The 23,700-nt window shown below is 39.8% G+C and overlaps 1 protein-coding gene across 1 annotated transcript in view; it reads left to right on the top strand.

Annotated features, from left to right (window-relative positions):
- VWA5A (von Willebrand factor A domain containing 5A) overlaps window positions 1-13,842 on the top strand; it is a 29,773-nt gene extending 15,931 nt beyond the window's left edge. Inside the window, exons 12-19 of the mRNA XM_019955257.2 lie at window positions 3,464-3,578; window positions 4,333-4,497; window positions 4,775-4,875; window positions 5,126-5,391; window positions 7,786-7,914; window positions 10,137-10,267; window positions 11,846-11,972; window positions 12,495-13,842. Coding sequence (XP_019810816.2) covers window positions 3,464-3,578; window positions 4,333-4,497; window positions 4,775-4,875; window positions 5,126-5,391; window positions 7,786-7,914; window positions 10,137-10,267; window positions 11,846-11,972; window positions 12,495-12,574 — 1,114 coding nt within the window. The 3' untranslated portion in view covers window positions 12,575-13,842. The remainder of the gene's footprint in view (window positions 1-3,463; window positions 3,579-4,332; window positions 4,498-4,774; window positions 4,876-5,125; window positions 5,392-7,785; window positions 7,915-10,136; window positions 10,268-11,845; window positions 11,973-12,494) is intronic.
- The last annotated feature ends 9,858 nt before the right edge of the window (window positions 13,843-23,700 follow it).

Raw genomic sequence — 23,700 nt, forward strand, 5'->3', positions numbered from 1 at the left:
TTCCTAATTAATGAAGTTGAGCACATTTTCATATTTATTGACCACTTGGATGTCCTTTTGTGATCTTCAAGTCTCTTTCCAATTTTTTTCTATTAGATTTTCTTTTTTTTAAATTGATCTGTAGTTCATTCTATGGTCTAGGTACAAACACTTTTTGACAAGTTCTAGAAATATAGTATTCTGTTTTATGGCTTTCCCTCAAGAGGGTATCTTTTGATTAATAATTGTTCTTAATTTGATATATTTTTCCCTTTTAGTAATTTGCTTTATGATTAGTATTTTTTTCTATTCTGTTATAAAGTCTTCTGTTATCCAAGGTCTTCAAGCTATTTGCCTTTGCCATTTTCTTGAAGATTTATTGTATTTTCTTTCACAGTTAGAATCACAGTTGATCTGAAATTTATTTTTGTGAATTGTATGAGTCAGGGGTCAGGGTTCTTTTCTCTCTCTCTCTTTATTTTTCATGTGGATATTATGTTGACCTTGTATCTTTTATTTAAAAGTTTGTCCCTTCCTCAGTGATGTACAGAGCCATTTTGTCACAAACAAGCATCTATACATGTGTGGTTTGTTTCTGGATCCTCTGTTGGTCTGTTTATTTGGACATGTGCCAGCAATACACTGTATAAATTAATGTTACTTTCTGATAAATTTTCATTTCTAGTAGAGTAAGTCCTCAGCTTTGCTCTTTTTCAAGACCTAGTCATTCTTGGATTTTTTGTATTTTATGATTAGCTTGTCAGTTTTTACCAAAAGAGGAAACATGTTTGGATATTGACTAGAATTGTATTCTCTTTATAAGTCAGTTTTGGGAGAACTTTAGTATTTGCTGTATCAAACATTTCCTCTATCTACATGATATGTCCTTCCTTTCATTTGGGTCTTTCTTTATTTTTTCTAAATATGTGTTTCCTATGTATTGTTTTGAAAGATTTACCAAACTTAGCAAATAGTTGCAAGAATAAAGCAATAGATGTTCATATACCGTTCACCCACATCCACCAGTTATCAACATTTTAACATATTGATTTCACTTAATTTTTTTTTGTCTGAAATAGTTGAAAGCAAGCCACAGATGCCATGACTTTTCTTATGCATATCATTTTGCATTCATCTTCTAAGAACTAAGAATATCTAACAAATAGCCAGAATAAAACTGCTTGGGCTTCCCTGGTGGCTCAGAGGTGAAGAAAACACCTGCCAATGCAGGAGACATGGGTTCAATCCCTGATCCAGGAAGATCCCACATGCCACAGAGCAACTAAGCCCATGGGCTACAACTCTTGAGCCAGTGCTCTAGAGCCCGGGAGCTACAACTCCTGAGCCCACATGCCACAACTCCTGAAGCCTGTGTGCCCTAGAGCCTGCACTCCACAGCAAAAGAAGCCGCTCCAGTGAGGAGCCCACACACCACAGCTGGAGAGTAGCCCCTTCTTACTGCAACTAGAGGAGAGTACACACAGCAACAAAGACTTAGCACAGCCAAAAAGAAATAAGTAAATTAAAAAAACACTCAATTCAGGATATTTAGTTTTTATATAATACATTATTTAAATATAGGTCATTTTGCCAATTTTTTAATAATGTCATATAGAATTTTGTTTGTTTTTTTATTTTTGTTCAGGAGGAAATCCAATAATAAGTATTTTATTTAGTTATTATGCCTCTTTAATCTCTCTTCCTCTAGAGTAGTTTCTTGGCTTTTCATTATCTTTAATGACACTGATATTTTAAAAGAGTACTAGCTAGTTATTTTTGTAAAATTTCAATTATGTTTGTTTGACTATTTAAGTTTATGTTTAGATTAATATTAAATATTTTTGCAAAAAATGTTCCACAGTGAATTTGGGCCTGGCTGTGAATTTTGTCACTTAGTTAAAGGTGATATCTGACATATAACTTTGACATTTTTGTAAACATCTTGTTTTCAGCCAATGTTTACCCAGTAGTTTTAGTATTCACTGACGATTATTGCCCAGATTGCTGTTAGTGGTTACAAAATGGTGATTTTTTCAATTCTGTCAACTTTTCCATATTTTTTCCATATTCCATTACTTGGCATCCTACTGTAAAGAGGAATTTTCTCTTCCTGACTACCTCCGTCCACCCCCCGACCACCTTTTTTGTTGTTGTCGTATCAATGTGTACTTTTGGATTCTTCTATTATTTTTCATTTTTTAAAGATTCATTGCTCTCATTATCTATTTAGATTCTCAGAATTTCTAGGTTTGGTCAGTGGAAGCCCTTTTAACTTGCTCCTGTGTCTTTTTTCACATGTCTGTGTTTTGTGAATATGTTCTTTCTTACGAAAAACAACAACAACAAAAAACCAATTTAGAGTTCATGTTGAGAATTTGAAGAAGATAATACCAGTATGCTGGCAGGCTGTGATCTCCGGAGGGCTTGATCACAGTTAGGTTCCTACAGTTGGATGTCGGGTTCTTAGATCTCCATGTTTAGAGCGTTAATCTTGAGGCTGATATCACTAGATATGGAGATGATGACTCCCATTAACCTGATTAAAAAGAGATGGATATATAGGCCAAAATTATAGTGCATTAATTTCATATAATGATAACTTTTTTTGTCACACCCTTAAAAATGCTTGTATTTGTAGTATCTCTGTTTATAGACAGTCTTATTTGGAAATCTGTTTGTGATTTAAAAGCTATTTGGTGCACATCGACAAGGGTGGGGAGAGGACCCTCCAGTTAAAAGAGCAGGAGGCACTTTTTTTCTGGTGGCTCAGATGGTAAAGAATCTGCCTGCAGTGCAGGAGACCAGGGTTTGATCCCTGAATCAGGAGGCTCTCCTGGAGAAGGGAATGGCAACCCACTCCAGTATACTTGCCTGGAGAATTCCATGGACAGAGGAGCCTGGCGGGTTATGGTCCATGGGGTTGCAAAGAGTCGGATATGACTAAACAACTGACACTTTCCCTTCTCGTAAGACTAGCCTTTTGAGGGCAGATGTGGTTTCGGTACAGTGTTAGTCAAGCACTGATGGCAGTGTCTGTTTTTCCTAACTTCTGATTTCTGATTCATTCTTTGGATTGATTATTAAAATAATTGATGAGGATGCAGTCCTATTTGTTTTTTTCTGCTTCTAGAATCAGTGTAATATATAATGGTTTGCCAGGAGCATCATATGACCAGAATAGTGCTCAATGCAATTTCTGCTTTTTTGTAGATATGTGATCTTGGACATGTTTTTTAAGTTCTTCGGGCCTTAGCTCCTTACCTGCAAAAATGAGATATTAGCCTATCTCTTAGGAACATTGTGATGATTAAATTGCATCATTAATTTAAGGCATCTGGTCCCCTGAAATATGCTCCATAAATGGTAGCTTATACTTTTGGTCAAGGAAGAAAACTATCTCTTTATGTATTTTTCATCATTTTGTGTTAATTTTATAAATTCACTTTTTAGTGCCTGTCTCTAACATCTTCTTTTATAATTCCAGATGTTTTTCATTTGGTATTGGTGAAGGAGTCTCCACCAGCCTCGTAAAAGGCATTGCCCGGGCGTCACGGGGCACTTCAGAATTTATCACAGGCAAGGAGAGAATGCAGGCCAAGGTGAGGGACAGGCCTTGTGTCTAGAGGTGGCAGTATCAGCAGAGTGTGGAGCAGAGTGCGGCAACAACTCCCTGCCAGCATTCGTTTTCTTATATCCCCAAGAACTTGGGCTATATACTTAATGGGACTACTTTCAGCCTTATGCAGAAGGAGCCCAGTATATAGTTTTGGGAGAAATGGCATCTTGTTCTAGTAGTTGGAAGCCCAGAGCCAAGATGCTGGAATAGGTTAGGGCTTTAGGTTTAAGACCTAAAACAGAGAAACTGAATTTTGAATGTCATGACTGAGATTCTAGGTGTTTGCTTTAGGGCCTCTTTTGGTATTGTACCCCATCCTTTGTACAAATACTACAAAGTAAAGATGAAAGAACAGCAGTAATAGGTCTGGTAGTTTGGAAGAGGTGGTAGATTGATAGTCCATTTGCTTCATATCCACAAGGGAAGGCATCTTCCACCTCTGGTTATATTTCTAAATTCCTCTTTCCCAGATCTCTTATCTAATCCCTACCTCTCCTGGGTCTCCTTTCCCAGACATTTCCTTCCTTCCTTCATAATTATGTCATTCAATCTCTCAATGTTAGTTTCCTCATTTGTAAAGAAAGAGTAATAATGCCCATGTCCTGGTGTAGATGGTATTAAGGAATGGGTGTATCACGTATTGCATTGCATAACACCTAGCATGTGATATTCAGTTAGTAGTAGTATTGTTGCTGTTTCTATGTTTTGTGCTTATTCTGGTCTTTTTCCTTCCCCAGGCACTTAGAGCCCTGAAACGTTCTCTGCAGCCCGTGGTAGACGATGTTTCTCTGAGCTGGGATTTGCCTGATGGTCTGTCTGCTAAAATGCTTTCCCCAGAACAGACTGTCCTCTTTAGGGGTCAGAGATTAATCCTGTATGCCCAGTTGACTGGGACAATGCCGGTGAGTTCTCATTCTTGTCTGTTCCTCTAGTCAGAGTAGCTATTGTCCTAAACTCTGCTCTGGGCAAGCCCATGAAAGCTGGTAGAGTTTCATCAAGAGATTTCCCTTGCCAGGTAGAGTCAGCCCGGCCCTTCTCTATTATTTCAAGTCTCTGATTTCTTGAATTGCCTGGTTCCCTATCAGAAATTTAATGGGTTGGGTTGGAGAGTTGCCCCATATCTATCCATTCTTATGGTAATCTCTTCCTTTGCCATTTTTACCCTTCTCTAATTTGTAGCCAGCAGAGGCAACAGGAGAAGTTTGCCTCAAGTACACACTCCAAGGAGAGAGTCTGGAGAATAAAGTGACATTTTCCCTACAACCCAAGCTTGATGCCAAGTGAGAATTCAGTGTTCCTTTGCTATTTTCTTTCTTTCTTGTTTGGTCTCTGCCATCCTTCAGGGTTGATTTCCTTCTCTTATTTTGGGGTTCAGTAGTGGCCCTACCATCACTTCTCCTTCCTAACCCATTTGTCTCTTTTTCTTCCCCTAATGTGGTTTTTCCCTCCTTTTCAGCCTTAACTTTTGAGGGTCCTGTACAACTGACTTTTGTGTGCTTGTCCCTAAATCACAGGATTTTTTTTTTTTAGCCTCACTATTCACCGACTTGCAGCCAAATCCTTTCTGCAGACCAAGGACATGGGCCTCAGGGAAACTGCAGCAGGTGATAAAAAAGATGTGTTGAAAGTTAGCATGGAGTGTGGAGTCATAAGCTCCCACACAGCTTTCATTGCTGTCAACAAGGATCTCAACAAGCCAATTCAGGGGCCACTGGCTCCTCGGGATGTTCCAAGGCCAATGCTGATGTATGCTGCCCCAGTGATGCAATCCTTGTCACCACCGAGGTGTGGAACTGGTAAGTTTTACCCCATTCAAACTCATGCAAAAGAAGGGCCTCTGGACATCTGAACACAGCATTTAAAGAAAAAGTTTATGAAAGGTCCTTGTTGTTCAGTTACTGAGACATGTCCAATTCTTTGCAATCCCATGGACTAGGTATCCCAAGTATCTAGGGATAGATGGCAGAGGATTTTCCAAATGAAATTAAGAAGAAATTTAATGGGAAGATAATAAATGAATGTGTATTCAAAACAAAGGATATTCAGATGGGGTCATCAAAATATTAGACACTGCAGAAAAGTCAAGGTAAAAGCTGAAAAAGAGCTACTGGATAAATATCAAAGAAGCCCTTGTCAATCTAATGAAGAACAGTTTTATTGGCTTGGATCAGGAAGCAGTCCATATTACAGGATGACAAAGGGTATAAGTGAGGCTCCTTTGATGACTCAGTGGTTAAGAATCCACCTGCCAGTGTAGGAGACCCGGGTTTGATCCCTGGTCCAGGAAGATCTCACATGCTGTGAAGCAACTAAGCCTATGAGCCGCGACCACTGAACCTGTGCTCTAGAACTCAGGAGCTTCAACCACTGAGCCCATGTGCTGCAACTAGTGAAGCCTGCTCATCCTGGAATCCACAACAAGAGAAACTACTGCAATGAGAAGCCTGCGTGCTGCAACTTGAGAAAACCTACACACAGCAATGGAGACTCAGCACGGTGTTGAAGGTCCAGTTTAGTTTTGATTCTTTGACTTTTTTAGTGGCACCAGACTACTAAAAGGAATCAGGAGCTTTGGCATAAGAATGAAGCAGGTAGACTGTTGGCTTATACTGCGGTTGGGGTTTTGTCAGATGGGTGTGATGAAAAGGAAATTAGGGACATAGAGTTGATATTGATAAGAGAGTAGTATAGTGTTGGACCTGAGATTTAGGCTAAATGGGGAAGAAAGTAAAGATAGAAGGAAGTGTTACATTGGAAAAAAAAAATAGAGGAAACAGATTTAGAATCCAGATGAGGTCAAAGACATAGAGCCTGTTATACAGAGTGGAGTAAGTCAGAAAGAGAAAAACAAATATCACTATGTTAATGCATATATGTGGAATCTAGAAAAATAGTACTGATGGATCTATTTGCAGGGCAGGAATAGAGACGTAGATGTAGAGAATGGACATAATAGACACAGGAAGGGAAGGAGAGTGTGGATCAAGTTGAGAAAGTAGCATTGCCATATATACACTACCATGTGTAAGATAGCTACCTGCTGCATAGCACAGGGAACCCAGCCCGGTGCTCTGCGATGACCTAGAGGGGTGGAATAGTGGGTGAGGGAGGCTCCAGATGTAGGAGATACATACGTATACACACACAGTTACAACTGAATTGAATTGTTGTACAGCAGGAACCAACACAACATTCTAAAGCATTTATTCTCCAATTAAAAAACATAATCAATAAAAAAGAAAAGAAACTGGAAGAACTGGATCCTGTATTTTAAAAGTAGAATATTTTTAAAGTTTATTTTGTATAAGTGGAACAATTTGCTTGATAATAAGATTCTGACTTGGGAGGGAGTGGTGAAGTAAAGGGGAGGCTGAAGCCATTTGGTTGAAGAAGTCAAGAAGTTTTAAATTAGGTGTTGGACAGGTTATCTGCATAGATAGGTGTTGACATCTCTCAAGGTGATGCAGCCTGCAATGAAGTGCAAGTCTGTGATCTTTCAGACACTCCAGTGGGTGATGGGAAGTGACAGAGAGGTTGGAGGTTGCCAGCAGCAAGGATATGAGGAGGGTAACCCAGGTGAGATTGGCAGACTGGTGACCTGGCTACAACGATTGGGACTGAAGTGGTTTCCACCCACACCTCCCAAACCTGGGAACTTGGGATATGGCACCTCGAGCAATTTGAGGGGGTAGGGCAAGAACAGGTTTTAACAGTTTTAAGTTAAGATAAATAGTCGGAAGAAGCCTCTTGTGATGAAACTTAAGATGCAAAAGAGGTCTTTGTCCTGTGTCAAGAGTTCCAGAAGACAAAGTACAAAGCGCTCAGAGGGTGATGTTGTGTGCAGTAAGTGGGCTCATCATAGAAGAAAAAATGCACAGTAGAGACAGTGGCTGAACTGATCTGGATAGGAGGGTCTCAAATTATCCAGGGCCTTTGGCTACACCCGAACATAGAGGGCGCCTTGGTCTTTATGTCTTCACTGGTGTTTTTCAGCTCATTCAGAGGCCTTGTCCTACTTCCATCTTCCTTCTTGTCCCACTGATCATCACTCATTACTGAGGGGTATCCCACCAGCAGAATAATTGTGATCCTGATCCTTTTAAGCCTGTGATTAAACAGAGCCTGTTATCTCTACGTGAGCATCTTTCCAGGGACTTTTTCTGACCAGTGTTTGTCTACCACCTGTATAGGACGAAGAACACACCTGGGTCTTGGTCATAGAAAAGAGAAGAAATGCACTTCCTTATCAGAGGCCCGTCTTGAGAAGCCAAAGTCTCGTGCTTCTGCCAAAAAGACCAATGTGGAAACTCATGGTCCAGGTGAGATGGGCCTCAGTCTTATCCTCTTTTCTATGGGAACTGAAGAACAGATCTTCAATTCTCTGCTATCTTGTGGCTTTCTTTGTTGTTGTTATTTAGTCGCTCAGTTGTGTCTGACTCTTTGCACGGTACCCTGCCAGGCTCCTCTGTCCATGGGATTTCCCAGGCAAGAATTCTAGAGCGGGTTGCCATTTCCTTTTCCAGGGAATCTTCCCGACCCAGGGATTGAACCTGTGTCGCCTCCATTGGCAGGTGGATTCTTTACACCTGAGCCAGCTGGGGAGCCCTGTAACTTTCTCTACCAGGAGTTACCTGTTTGAAAAGCAGCAGGCAGAGGGTGAGATTTGTCCAGTCCCTATATTTGCCAGGGTCAGTCCCTACAGCTTATGACCCTGAAACCTACCCAGTAGAGTCTGAGTTGAGCCCTAGATAAATAAACCACGTTGCCATCTCAGCTCACACTCCTTGCCTCTGGGCTGGGGCCCTCCTCCTGCACAACCCACCATGCGTGGGCCCCTGCTACACTGCCATTCTTGTACAGACTGGGTTTACAAATGGGTCTTCCTGATACTGTCTGATGATCGTCTGTCACCAAAGAGTGTTCTTGGTCACTGCCTTTTGTTTCAAGTAGCTGGCTTTTCATGTACATAACAAATGGAATCTAAGTACATTTCACCATGAAGGGAGGTCTTTTCTATTAAAATAGGCCTATAGGACATTTCTTTCTAGTCTCTCCGGTTTTGTAGCCAGAGTGTGTGCTGTACAATTATTTCATTCTTTAAAATCTTATTTGCACTCATTCTCATTAGATTATCACAGCTTCAGGGTCTAAGGTGGATTCAGAGCTCTGTACTCCCATTTGTTGTGGAGTTTTAGGCACATTAGTTCACTTATTAGTGCCTTAGCTCGCTCATCTGCACAGCTTCTCACCTCCTTGGGTTGTCACAAGAACCTTCTTGGGTTGTCCAAAAAGTTCATTTGGGTTTTTCCATAAGATGTTTTGAAAAACTTTTTGGACAAACCAATAGTTTGTGTTGGTTGTCTGTAGTGTCGTACTATCTCAGTAACTTAGAATATCCCCACTCTGAGCTTTCTAACTTATGAATCCTTTTACCAAAGTAGAAAGAAAAATTACCCAGGAAAATAAGGTACTGGTTTTTATGAATTAATTAGCAATTACTATTTGTAGAGAGCTAATTAGTGGCCTTCCAAGTACTTTACATTCTTTGTCATGTGTTAGGCTTTATTGTCTTGAATTTACAGAGAAGGCTGAGATTCCTGTTAAAGAACTGTTACATTTTGAGTGTTAACAGTGCTGAGTTTCAAACTAAGACTGTTGAAATCAGAGCCTTAGGTATTTTTTTCTTTTTCCATTGAAGTGGAACTGTTTCTCTGGTTACAGTTTTTCTTACCTACTAATTTTCCAAGATGCTGTAAGTACATCATCTCATAGGATTAATAGCCAGATGTGAGATACTTTCTATGAAAATTTTGTGGCCTTTAAGCAATTTTCATACCACCAGGATTGGACACCAGGCTATTCTTTGAGATAGACTGTTGACAGCTTCCATTATATCTGCTTTCTTTGGAAATTTTGATAATTGAAACCCAAGCTACATTTGTCTAGAATTTTTTTAATATACCTAAAGTTAAACCCATTTAAACATGACTGATGCTGTGTATAAAATAGATAACTAGTGAGAACCGAATGTGTAGCCCAAGGAACTCTACTCAATGCTTTCTAGTGACCTAAATGGGAAGGAAATTCAAAATTCAACAAGGGAAAGATACAGGTCGTTAAAGAACCCACATGATGGTGCTGTTTAAGTCTTACCCAGTCCTGTTTATTTTATTGTAGAGTAGAAACTAACATGACATTGTAAAGCAAACACATGCTAATAAAAATTAATTTAAAAAATAAAAATAAAATAAACGGGACTGGGTAAGACCTAAACAGCACCGTCTTGTGGGTCTTTAGTGGCCTGTATCTTTCCCTTGTTACTGAATGTTTCAGTGCAGTCAGTATGTCACCTGAGTGGCCTGCATTGTCACAGAGAGAGGGCATGCGTCCTAGGGGACACGACTGAAATGAGGATCTTGTGGTATCTGTTTAGTGCTGGGCTCTCACTGCATCCTGTCTCTGAATTCAGACCTGTCTCTCAGGATGCTCAGGGGCCACTAGCGCCATAATTTCTCATCCTCTCTTTTCTTCTCCCCTACAGTTGTTGAAGATAATCGTCTTGTAGAGTTGATTTCCCTTCAAAAGGCAGATGGTTCCTGGGATCTGAATGAAGGTCTGGCTTTGGTCCTGGGTATGAAGTTGGAAGACATACAGGCTGCACTTCCTGACAAGGTGAGGTTTAGAGAAGAAAAGAGAGTGTGTATATTTTTGTGAGGTTGAGGTGAGTACTGAGAATTGGGGTGAATCATGACTCACCTGAGGAAGGAGAATACAAGAAGTCATAGACTAAATTAACTTCTGAGAAATAGCAGTTGAAGATTTTTCTGGCTGTGTTGGAGCAGAAAGAACAAGGAATTAGTCTGCTAGTAGAAGTTGACGGTTTAGAGTTGATGGATGACAGAGGGAAAGCAAAAATCCTCTTTAATTACATTTTCTGCCAGTCATCTTAGTTATAATTACTTACATTTATTGAGCAATTACTCTATGCCAGCCCCTGTGCATTGCACTGCCCTTCATGACCTTATTTATTCATCAATCAATTAAATATGGTAAATCCTACTCATGCTGTGCTTAATAGATGAATAAACCAGGGTTCAAAGAAGTATGACAATATCTTTGAGTGTACTCAGCTAGTCAGTGGCAGAGCTGGATTCAATCTAGGACTATCTGTTTTCAGAATCTATGTTCTTTCTTCTAAACAGAGTGGTCTAGAACTTAGGATAGGTGAAGTTATCTTAACCAAAGTTAGGATAGGTGAAGTATTAATAGGGACAACTTAGTTATTTCAAATGTGTTCAAGTATGCTGATGAGGACAAATTATGTTCAAGAATTTCAAGGTAACTTACTGAATCCTCTAATTGAGAAATTGTTGAATATTGAGATATATGCCAAATGAGGCATATGAGACAAATGCCAAAAACTTAAAGGACACCCATCATTCTGAATTTTCAAAATGTGGAAGGTGATTAAATAAATTTTAAATATGCTATAATTGCCTCATCTAATATAGTATCCACTAGTCACCTGTGGCCTCTAAGAGCTTGAAATGTGACAATTGCAAGTGAGAAATTAAATTTTCCATTGAACTGAAATGTACTATAGTTGTGAAAGACAAACTGATTTCAAAGACAACATAAAAATGTAAACCATTCTTGATAATTATTTTTAAATTGATTACATGTTAAAATAATATTTTGAATATATTAAGTTAAATGTAATATATTAAATAATTCTATGTCTTTATTTTTACATGTGGCTGCTTGGGCATTTAAAGTTATATATGTGTCTAGCATTATATTTCTCTTGAAATAACTATTCTAAAACAAATAATTAAAGGGATAATTTACAAATAAGTGGAAGAAGATATGAGAATCATGAAGTTCTAACTTGGTTTCATTGAGAACAAGACATGTCTGACTAACATTTCCTTCCTTCTCGTGGTAACTGGATCAATAAATCAGGGGAATAAAGAGTCCTTCAATGAGGAATCTGAATTTTTAAAAAATACTTATTTATTTGACTGTGTCAGGTCTTAGTTGCATTATGAGGGATCTTTCATTGCAGTACACAGACTCTAGCTGCAGGGTGCACGGGCTTAGTTGATTTGCAGCACATGGGATCTTAGTTCCCTGACCAGGAATCGAACCCAAATGCCCTGCATTGGCAGGCAGGTTCTTAACCACTGGGCCTTGAGGGGAGTCCCTGAACTTAACGTGGGGGCCTCAGGGAAATCTCTCTCTATGGTACAGGATGCGAATTCTTCAAGCTGGGCCACAGTCCTGGCAGTACTCTGGCTGCATGACAATGCTAAGGACATGGCTTGTGAGTGGGAACTTCTGGAAAGGAAGGCAGTGGCCTGGATTCACATCCACGCAGGTAGGAACCCAGTCCTAAGACCCCATCTTTCCCCGTGTTTAGGAAGCTAGCCATCATCCCAGGCATTGAGCCTCCAAGCCTGATAGAGGGTTACCAAGATAGGGTTCCCATATTTCCCTTCCCAACCATCCTGGTTCAGACCTTTCCTGATGCCCGAACTGGTTGGATGAGGGTGCAGTCTGAAATTGGGGGAGTGGAGGAGGTAGGTGCAGAGGGAAGGGGACATGGGTGGGGAGTGTGAGCTGTGAGAAGGACGTGAAGTGAGAGTGTGCTGTACTGAGTGCAGGACTGGCTGTGGAGCCCTTATTCCTTGGGTATTTATCGTTTCAATGCTGCTGAATATTTCTGGGGCCAGAGAAGAGTAAAGGGAGCCTGGGCAGTAGGGAGAAAAAAGTCAGGGGTATTGAAGACAGCTAAGTAGGGCTCAGAGAAGATGCTGAAGAGTTTAGGGGAGCCTGGGAGGAGAGCCTGTCCTCTCATCGCTGTCCCTCAGCCCTCATTTTTGTTTCCTCCTTCTACCAGGGTCCGTCAGGCACGAGCTTGTGAAAGCTGCAGTTGCTTTCATGAAATCTTCTGCGGATCCTGCCATCTTTGGCCCCTGAAGAGACCATCCAGAAGAATAAGTGCCTCTGCTTTGCTACAGTCCTTGCCTTCACCGTCTCTTCTGCTCTGATGTTTCTGTAGTTTACACCTATCCTGGCAGCTTCTTATCACACGAATAGTGGGCGGCCACACCCTCTTGCCTCTCAGTGCCAGATTCTCTTCGAATGTGCTTTTCCTTCCCCAGCTCATACTCTCAGCTGAGTGTCACGGGTCCCAGAATCTGTTCCCTTTCTTGGAGGAATTCAAAGCATTCCCAGGCTATAACGTTCCTTCTCAACTTTCCAGAATGACCACATGGAACACAGGTGATGTAGACTCCAGACTAAAGATTGAAGCAATGATGTTCAGGGAACGCTTGAATTAGAGAATTCTCTGCACTTTTTTCCTGTTTATTTTTGTTCTTAGGTACTCATCAGGACTAGACTGGACCAGGACTTTGCAGTTTTCTATTTTTAGATAGGAAGAAGAGTTGGAGGGGAGGTAGAAAGCCAACACTGGGATGAATATAAGCTTAAGATCACAAAGAGGGAGACTCAGGGGTCCACTGTGAGGTCTGGCACTTGGGGAGCTTCTTTTTAAAAAAAAATTTTTTTTTTTTAATTTGGAGAATAATTGCTTTACAGTGTTGTGTTGGTTTCTGCCATACAACAATGTGAATCAGCCATAGTATACATAAGGCCTCTCTCCCTCTTGAACCTCCCTCCCACCCTCCACCCCATCCTACCCCTCTAGCTTATCCCAGAGTACCGAGATGAGCTGCGTGCATTATACAGCAACTTCCCACTAGCTATTGGCTTTACATATTGTAATATGTATGTTTTAACGCTACTATCCCAGTTCATCCCACCCTTTATTTCTTGGGGACTTTCTTGATTGATCCTGCTTGGGCTTTGCTCGCCTCTGCTACATGTCTTTCCTCCCACTGCCTTGGTGACTTGGGTTGAGTTATGTCTGTTAGAGACCTGTCTTTCTTTAATCCTTAAACATCTTAGTAAGAAAGCACTAATGGACTCCTTAGTCCTAGTCTGAACTCCTGAGGCTTCTAAGTCCAGATCTGACCCCATATAATATAGGAAAAAACAAGTTGAAGGGCAATTTTCTCTGAGACCTCAACCTAGAACACTCACCCCATGAGGAAGAAAGAAGCTCCTTGTGTTTCTGAAACTTACGTCCCATATACTCTATCCTGGTGGAAATGACCCTTTTTGATGTGTTGCCTTCTAAAATGCTATCATATCAATATTAAAATGGCCATCTCTACCCTGCACTTTGTTGTATTTGGTCTTTATTTATAGAGTTACTCACTGAACCTGCATCAGTTTTTATTATCCCTTGTTTTTTCCAGCCAACTTTTCTGGTGCCTCTACTGTTCATGCTATGTCCTTCCCTCCTATCTTCTGTTGTAGGCTGGTTTCCTATCTTTTTTTTAATGAGAAATATATACACACACACACACATATATATATATATATTTTTTTTTTTTTTGGTTGCATTGGGTGTTAGTTGTGGTGTGTATGTCTTTACTGTATCATGTGTAATCTTTGTTCCAGCACATAGACTTTCTAGTCATGGTGCATGGGCTCAGTGGCCCTGAGGCATATGGGATCTTAGTTCTCTGACCAGGGATTGAACCTGAGTCCCCTGCACCACAAGTGGATTCTTAACCACTGGACCACGAGGGGAGTCCCTGGCTTCCTATCTTATATGAGGCAGGTAAAGAGCACTGGCCAGAAAACCACTGTTGGAATCCTGACCATACATTTAGTCATGTGAGGAGGGACAAATGATTTTACCTTCAGGATCTTAGAATTCCCATCCTACAACTAAGGGATTAAACTAGAATTCTATTATTACTTTCATCTTGAATAGTCAAGCATTCTGAGCAAGACTACAATGTCTGTTCACTTAGGTGGAGAATGACCTAGAGCTGAGTCCTGTTTGGCTCTTGCATGAACTGGCATTGGGAAGATTTGCCAGTGGTGACTCACCTCCCAAGACTTTCTTCCAAGTTTACTATGGCTGAGTGCAACCCACACAATATGGCTCTGACATCACCGAGAAGCTTGCTAGAGATGCAGAATTTTAGGCAACCCCCAAAACTACAGTATCAAAATCTGCATTTTCACAAGTTCACCAGGTGATTTGTACACACATTGAACTTAGAGAAATAAGGGCTTAGTCTTTTCATAAAATAGGCTTGCATTAAGTTTGTCATCTAGATCAGAGGTCCCCCAACTTTTGGGCACCAAGGACCAGTTTTGTGGAAGAATTTTTCCATGGACCTGGGGTGATGGGGACGGGGATAGTTGGTTTCAGGATAATTCAAGCACATGTATTGTGCACTTTATTTCTATTATTATTATATCAGCTCCACCTCAGATCATCAAGCATTAGATCCCAGAAGCTGGAGACCCATGATCTAGATAGTCCCTATCAATGTAATGAGAGAAAAGACAGGTTCTTAAGGACCATGACTCTTGCACAATTACCCTCTTCCACAAAATGACAGTCCTTTACATTTATTGTGTGGGACGTTGACTATTCCATTCATTGTTCGTCTCTCCTTTGTCACCCTCAGCTTCCAGACTTGAGACTTAGGAACTTCTAAAACAAAAAACAGAAGAAGGATATGGCAACCCACTCCAGTATTCTTGTCTGAAAGATCCCATGGATAGAGGAGCCTGCTGGGCTATAGTCCACGGGGTTGCAATGAGTCAGCCAGGACTGAGCAACTGAGCAAAAACCAAAAAACAAAACAAAGGATAATCTTACTTACGTCTTCTTTAAATTGCAGAATCAACTCCCATTTTAAAGTATAAACTATAAACGCCCATGCTTTTATTTTTCTAGTTGTGCTCTTGTGTTATGGAATGTTGTACCAACTATCAGTTCCTCAGATCTAAACAAGTGTCTATCTTCAGAACCAACAAAGATATTTTATCACCTGCACCGAAGCCCACTTTCAAGGCTGGTGCTTCGTGTTTTAGAAAAATATCAAACACCATCTGTGCTGTCAGGAACTGATGATCTGGGCAAGGAGCCTGGGAAGGAAGCTGCTCTCATACTGGTTTTCCTTACCCTGTTCCTCTAGTTGTTTCCTGGCTGCTGCAGACTTGGCCAGAAGGAAGGCAGATAACATGGCCTCAAGATTCTTCTACTCAGACTGAGTCCAGTGCCTTCAGGGCAGGGTACGCTGTTCTACAGAGACTTATTAGTAAACCCATTGCTATTTTCACCAAGGGCTTCCCTGGTGGCTCAGATTCATAAGAATCCTCCTGCCAATGCAGGAGACCTGGGATGGATCCCTGGGTCAGGAAGATCCTCTTGGATAAGGCAATGGCACCCCACTCCAGTACTCTTGCCTGGAAAATCCCATGGGCGGAGGAGCCTGGTATGCTACAGTCCATGGGGTCGCAAAGAGTCAGACAAGACTGAGTGACTTCACTTCACTCGTGTTTTTAGCTACTCTGACCATCTTTGAGTTTTAGTTAGCGCATTTTGTAATCAGTGATATAATTGGCTTAATATTTACTAAGTTTGCTTTCTATTTCTTACATCTGTTTTTAAACATTTTCCCACTTCTTTTGGTTTTAATTAAGCATTATATGTGATTTCATTTTATCCCCATTCTCAACATATCGATTATATTTCTTTATATGTATTTTTAGTTGTTTCCTTAGAATTTGCAATATATATTTAAAACAAATCAGGTCCACCTTCAAATAGCACTATCTTACTTTACATGTAGTTCAGGTACCTTGATGAGTTAGAGAGTTTTCATAATTCTTTCATCTCATTCATTGTGGCATTGTTTTTCATTTCTTTATAATTATCCAATGCATTAGTATTACTTTAAAAAGTTATCTTTTAGATTAAGAAAAATAAAAGATTTATTTCACCTTTATTTATTCCTTCTCTGACACTCTCTCTTTATGTAGATCTGAGTTTCTGACCTACATTATTTTCCTTCTTTCTGAAGAATTCCTTTTAACATTTCTTGCAGAATAGTTATCCTGGAAATAGATTTCCTCAGATTTTGTTTGTCTGAGAGTATTTATTTCTCCTTCACTTCTGAAGGATAGTTTTACTGGCTATTGAATTCAATATGCTGTGCTTAACTATTTCAACACTTTAAACATTTCACTCCACTTTTTCCTTGGTTGTATAATTTTTGGCAAGAAATGTGTTGTAATTCTTATCCTTTTTCCTTAGTGGATAAAGTGTTTTGCTTGACTCTGACTTTTTTCAAGATTTTCTCTGTTTTTGTTTTTTGTAGCATTTTATTTACTAAGCTAGAGATAGTTGTGGGAAAGCTTGGAATGGAAAAACAAGAGTACCTCTTTGGTTACAGTGAGTTTGAGATGCCTAACATCCAGACCCCTACACGGAGATATTGAATAACAAGTCTAGAATTCAAGGGGGGAAACTGGACTAGAAATATAAATATGTGAATGAAGACAGGATTTAATATTGTTAGAATGAATGAGAGCAAAACAGGAATGAATATAAACATAAAAAGCTAAGCAATTAAACCCTGAATATATATAGTTACACACACATATATTTACATATATGTGACACAAAGATGCATCTTTTTTATCCATATTTTTTTCTTTTTTTTTAAATTTTATTTAATTTTTAAACTTTACATAATTGTATTAGTTTTGCCAAATATCAAAATGAATCCGCCACAGGTATACATGTGTTCCCCATCCTGAACCTGTATCTTTCAGGGTAGCTGTTACTAAAAGTTTTGTTCTTTCTGAACCATGGCCTACTTGTCTGCTTGTTCCATGGAAACTGGATACTGCAGTTTGCTTGACAGACTGGGCTATATCTCAAACCTGCTAGGTCAGTCATCTTTCTGCGAGCACCTGGTCTGCTCCATCACACACAGGGGCTGTTTCAGTACTGTAGCCTGCTGAGGGTACCTGAACCATATCCCAGCAGTTGACCGGCTCTCATCATGGGAATGGGGACCACAAAGAAATGCAAGGAATCGCTTAAGAACTGGTAATAACTAAGGATGCCAAGCCACTCAAGAGAGTTTCCTGGGATTCAAGTCCCTGATATTTCTGTCATACCCATCTCTCCCCAACAAAAATGCAGAAAGTATGTTTCATTCCTATATTTATTAACTTAATTCCTCCATTAACTGGGTTCCACTTCTTTCATAGAAACCATTAAATTGTTAGGAAGCCCAGTAAAGCAAATGAACACTTTCTTACCAGAAGGAAAAAAAGAAAAAGAAAGGAGGGGGAAAACAGATTAAGAAATTTATGACCAAGTAAGTAGCCATATCTTACTCTTCCATTTTGGCTCACAGTCCACTTCTTCACTGCTGAGTTTTTGCAGATGAAAGAAGGAACTTTCACTTGGTTACTCATGCCAGACCCCATCCCTACCAACAAACAATAAAGCACCTGTCACTGGACCGAGAATGCCTGGACTTAGCCCTGCTATTTATAATCAGAAAGTTCTGCTGAGTGATTAGTTGAGAAATCAGTTGTTGCAAGAATGTGCTAGTGACTTACTTGAGTTTTGGAGTAGAGGAAAAAAGGCATTAAACAAGGCAGGGCCTTTTTTCTGATTAAAACAAGAGTGATCCAAATAAGGCAAGATTTCCTACAAATAAATTGTAGCAAGACAGCTCCCTTGAGAAATACCTACTGAAATTTCTGAGACTTGATTCCTATGAAACAAGACATATTCTGAACAGGTTTTCTTCTCTTTCTCTCTCTCATATCATCTTGCCATGGAATACACGATAAAAATGGTAATAAGGCATACACTAAGAGCATACACAACACTCCTCCAAAACCCTCGAGTGAATCTATTAATTCTCTCGCACAGGGCCAGCTGCTTTCTGCACGGGGTCGTCTTGAGAAGCAGTGATAATGCAGTGAAAGAGGGCTAAGCTTGGACATGACTGTGTTCTGCTGTCTAACTTTATTTTAGGAAAGTCACAGGTGCTCTGAGTCCAATGGCTTTACTTGTAAAATGCAGTTAATAAGAACTACCTTACATAGTTATTGAGAAAATTAACTTTAAAAACATGAAATTGCATTGAAAAACTCACCCACCACAAATGTAAGGTGATATTAGTTATGAAAATCAGAATTGCTGTTGTTCAGTCGCTCAGTCCTGTCCAACTCTCTGCGACACCATGGACTGCAGCATGCGAGGAGATGGTGATGTCCTTCACCATCTCCCGGAGCTTGTTTCAGCTCATGTCCATCGAGTTGGTGATGCCATCCAATCATCTCATCCTCTATCATCCCCTTGTCCTCCTGCCTTCAATCTTTTCCAGCATCAGGGTCTTTTCTAATGAGTTGGCTCTTTGCATCAGGTGGCCAAAGTACTGGAGCTTCAACAGCATTAGTCCTTCCAATGAATATTCAGGACTGATTTCTTTTAAGATTGAATTATTTTTTTCTTTATAACTCAAAGGGAAGAGTCATATCATTCTGGATCCATTAATCGACTCGATTACATTAGATAAGTCACTTAAACTCTTTGAGACTAAATTTTCTACTAGAAATGAGGGAAATAATAGTGTTTACTTAATGGAGAGCACTCAGCAGAATTCTGGCATACAGGAAGTGCACAATAAATATAAGTTATTATTAAGACTGTGGTATATTCACAAAGGAACTAAAGAGTCTCGATGAGAGTGAAAGAGGAGAGTGAAAAGCTGGCTTAAAACTCAACATTCGGAAAACTAAGATCAGGGCCTCCAGTCTCATCACTTCATGACAAATAGAAGGGGAAAATGTTGAAGCAGTGACAGATTTTCTTTTCTCAGGGTGTGGAAGCTCCAAAATCATGGCTGGTGACTGCAGCCATGAAATTAGAAGATTATTGATTCTTGAAAGGAAAGCCATGGCAAACCTAGACAGCATATTAAAAAGCAGAGACATTATTTTGCTGATAAAAGTCCACATAGTCAAAGCTATGGTCTTTTCAGTAGTCACGTATGGATATGAGAGTTGGATCATCAAGATGGCTGAGTGCCAAAGAATTGATGATTTTGAAATGTGGTGCTGGAGAAGACTCTTGAGAGTCCCTTGGACAGCAAGGATTTCTAACCAGTCCTTCCTAAAGGAAATCAACTCTGAATATTCATTGGAAGGATGGATTCTGAAATTGAAGCTCCAATACTTTGGCTACTGATGTGAAGAGTTGACTCATTGTAAAAGACCCTGATGCTGGAAAAGATTGAAGACAAAAAGAAAGGAGGGCAGCAGAGGATGAGATGGTTAGATAACATCACCAATTCAATGGACATAAACTTTCCAGTATAAATAAAATAATTTCAAAATTAGTAAGAACTTGAACTCAATTGCCAACAAAGGTCCATCCAGTCAAGGCTATGGTTTTTCCAGTGGTCATGTATAAGATTAATAAAGTTTTTTTTTTTTTTTAAGATAGTTCCAGATTTCTTTAAAAGTAATTCCAGTGGTCATGTATAGATGTGAGAGTTGGACTGTGAAGAAAGCTGAGCGCCAAAGAATTGATGCTTTTGAACTGTGGTGTTGGAGAAGACTCTTGAGAGTCCCTTGGACTGCAAGGAGATCCAACCAGTCCATTCTGAAGGAGATCAGCCCTGGGATTTCTTTGGAAGGAATGATGCTAAAGCTGAAACTGCAGTACTTAGGCCACCTCATGTGAAGAGTTGACTCATTGGAAAAGACTCTGATGCTGGGAGGGATTGGGGTCAGGAGGAAAAGGGGACGACAGAGGATGAGATGGCTGGATGGCATCACTGACTCAATGGATGTGAGTCTGAGTGAACTCCAGGAGTTAGTGATGGACAGGGAGGCCTGGCGTGCTGCGATGGGGTCGCAAAGAGTCGGACACGACTGAGTGACTGAAGTGACTGATTCATTCAAATTGAGAAAAGCCTTAATGGCATACCTGAAGGATGATTTGTTTTACATTTTTCTTGGATATTTCCAGACAAGGAAACAACTATATCATAAGGATTGTTTACTTCATTGATGTATAATTTCTAGTAATTAAATTTTTGGCATTGAAAATAAATCTGTCTTTCTACCAGATATACCCATGATTCCTGAATCATCACATAGAAGAGTGCATACAATGTTTATCTATCAGCCCTGGAAGCCTTTTTAAAAAATTTAAATTTATTTATTTTAATTAGAGGCTAATTACTTTACAATATTGTATTGGTTTTGCCATCAGTCAGTTCAGTTCAGTCGCTCAGTCGTGTCCGACTCTTCCCGACCCCATGAACCGCAGCACGCCAGGCCTCCCTGTCCATCACCATCTCCCGGAGTTCACTCAAACTCATGTCCATTGAGTAGGTGATGCCATCCAGCCATCTCATCCTCTGTTGTCCCCTTTTTCTCCTGCCCCCAATCCCTCCCAGCAACAGAGTTTTTTCCAATGAGTCAACTCTTTGCATGAGGTGGCCAAAATACTGGAATTTCAGCTTTAGCATAATTCCTTCCAAAGAAATCCCAGGGCTGATCTCCTTTACAATGGACTGGTTGGATCTCTTTGCAGTCCAAGGGACTCTCAAGTGTCTTCTCCAACACCACAGTTCAAAAGCATCAATTCTTTGGCGCTTGGCTTTCTTCACAGTCCAACTCTTGCATCCATACATGACCACAGGAAAAACCATAGCCTTGACTAAACGGACCTTTGTTGGCAAAGTAATGTCTACATCAACATGGATCTGCCATGGGTGTACATGTATTCCCCATTCTGAACCGCCCTCCCACCTCCCTCCCCGTACCATCCCTCTGGGTCATCCCAGTGCACCAACCCCAAGCATCCTGTATCCTGCATCGAACCTGGACTGGCAATTCATTTCTTATATAATATTATATATGTTTCAATGCCGTTCTCCCAAATCTGTCTGGGTACAAAATTCAAATCTCTGGAGTTCATCATAGTGTTGAGCTTAAAAACACTGGCTTTAAGATTACAGTCTCAGTGCAGTCAGTTTTTAGTTGTGTGATCAGTTATTTAACCTGCTTTTCAGTTTCTTTGTTATGTGGTTTCTTTGGGAGATTAAATGTAATAATAAATTTTAAGAATTAGTGTAACACTTACCGGGGTTCAATCCCTAGGTCAGAAAGACCTCCTGGAGAAGGAAATGGCAGCGCACTCCAGTCTTCTTGCCTGGAGAATTCCATGCACAGAGGAGCCTGGCAGGCTACAGTTCATGGGGTTGCAAAGAGTTAGACACGACTGAACAACTAACACTTTCACTTTTCTTTAGCATGTGGCAAATGCTTACTGTGAATTTTTAACTGAACACTAGCTATTTAGTCAATCATTTTTGGGGGGAGAAGGTTTTCAGCCAACCCCTTTATTTACACTGATCACCCTCCATGAATGTATATTTTTCTTTAGGAATATTGACCTGAAGGACAAATAATAATAGTATATATAAAGCAAATAATAACTGATGAAGTTTCTACCTGGAAAAGTGATGTTTATTAGAGATAACCACGTAGTTGCATGGATATATAGATAATTTCAAAAACAGTAGACAAAGGATATCACAAGGAAAAGTTTGAAGGTGTAAAAGACAACCAAAAAAGAGATAGCATTGCAGGTGATCTAAGCTTAGAATTGGAACTCATGCTACCATGCAAATACTCCTGGAGGAACACAGACATTTCCCACTTCAGAGAATTCCTTTCTGATGATCACACTACTATTATTTCACAGCTGGATGATGAATAAGATCAACGGACTAATTGCTCCCTCAGAGCTATCACTCATTCCCAAATAAAGCTTCAGGGGATCTGAATCAACTTCCAAGGAAGCACTCCTGGAAGCAGGAGTGTGTATAGGTCTCGAATGCACAAACCCTAAGAGATTCAATTCCTTATAAGTAGGAGAACTAAAGTGTGTTTGGCTGGAGCACTCTGTTCTCTGCTCAGAGGCAGTAAACATGTGGTCCTGTTATAACACTGGAGAATGTGACTCCATTCTCAGATGGACTATGTGAGTGTTTCAACCTCTGCCCATGCCCATGTCTTACCATTAACTTCTGCCGCCACCCCCCACACTTGGGGACCACATAAAGGGACCTTCCTGGTCCTTGAGGCTTCTTTTTCCTGAAATGGACTTTAAAAATCAAATAGTATTATAGAACCATAAGTTATTGTAGTATTTGGTACACTACTTGCTGCTATTCTTTCTTTTACTTAATATTCCAAATTCACCTTGGGACTTAATATTTCTAAGTCCACTCAGAAAACGCTAAAAGGACTAGAAGAACCAGAGCAGCATCTCCTGATAGAGTTGGGGACATTGTACCTCCCAAGTCTGGAAGGATGTAATCTGAAGAGGATGTGATGTAAGTCTATTTAATAATATTATTTCATAGAACATGTATTTGCAAATAATTTTAGAATGCCAACATTGAAGAAAGATATTTAAACATATATTTAAGAAACATAAAAATATGCTTTTCATTAGGATTTATGTTTTTCCCAGATACTTTCATAGAAATTGCATTAACTTTATTATGGCACCAGAGTATCTTTGTTGTTGATGTTTTTGCTAAGGTAATTATTATTTTCATTTTGTATATGAAAAAAGTATATGTATGGAAGATATTGTATAAATTATTTGAACTACTATAGCTAATAAGTGGCAAAGCCAGAATTAAAATTAAATGTTCTGATTCCTAACACAATTTTTTCCTGATTATTTTTCAGAGGGTAATGCATAGTGGGAGTTTGCCTCTCGAAGATATTTTGAGATTTCAAAATATAAGTATTCCTGAAAAGAGTGAATCCATGAATTAAACAACTGTAAAGTGGTTTCTAACTTGACTGGAAAATGATTTGAATATATCTCGGAACTTCTGGTCTTGTCATAAACAACCATCAGCCTCTCAAGACATTCCTTCCAAGAGATTGATAAACTGGCTGTAAAATAGCCTTTTCTTAATACATGATATTTTTAATATATGATATATTTAATACATGATATTTTTAACCTGCCATTCATAGGAAGGCAGGTTGTTGCTTGTTAAAAACAGCCAATGTGCTCATTGGCAAAAAGCTTAATAATTTGATATTGGTGTTTAGACCTCAGTGTTCCTGATCCCTTTTCAAGGTCTGATTTCATCACAGCT

This window comes from Bos indicus, chromosome 29 (assembly GCF_029378745.1).
Source record: "Bos indicus isolate NIAB-ARS_2022 breed Sahiwal x Tharparkar chromosome 29, NIAB-ARS_B.indTharparkar_mat_pri_1.0, whole genome shotgun sequence".
NCBI lineage: Eukaryota > Metazoa > Chordata > Mammalia > Artiodactyla > Bovidae > Bos > Bos indicus.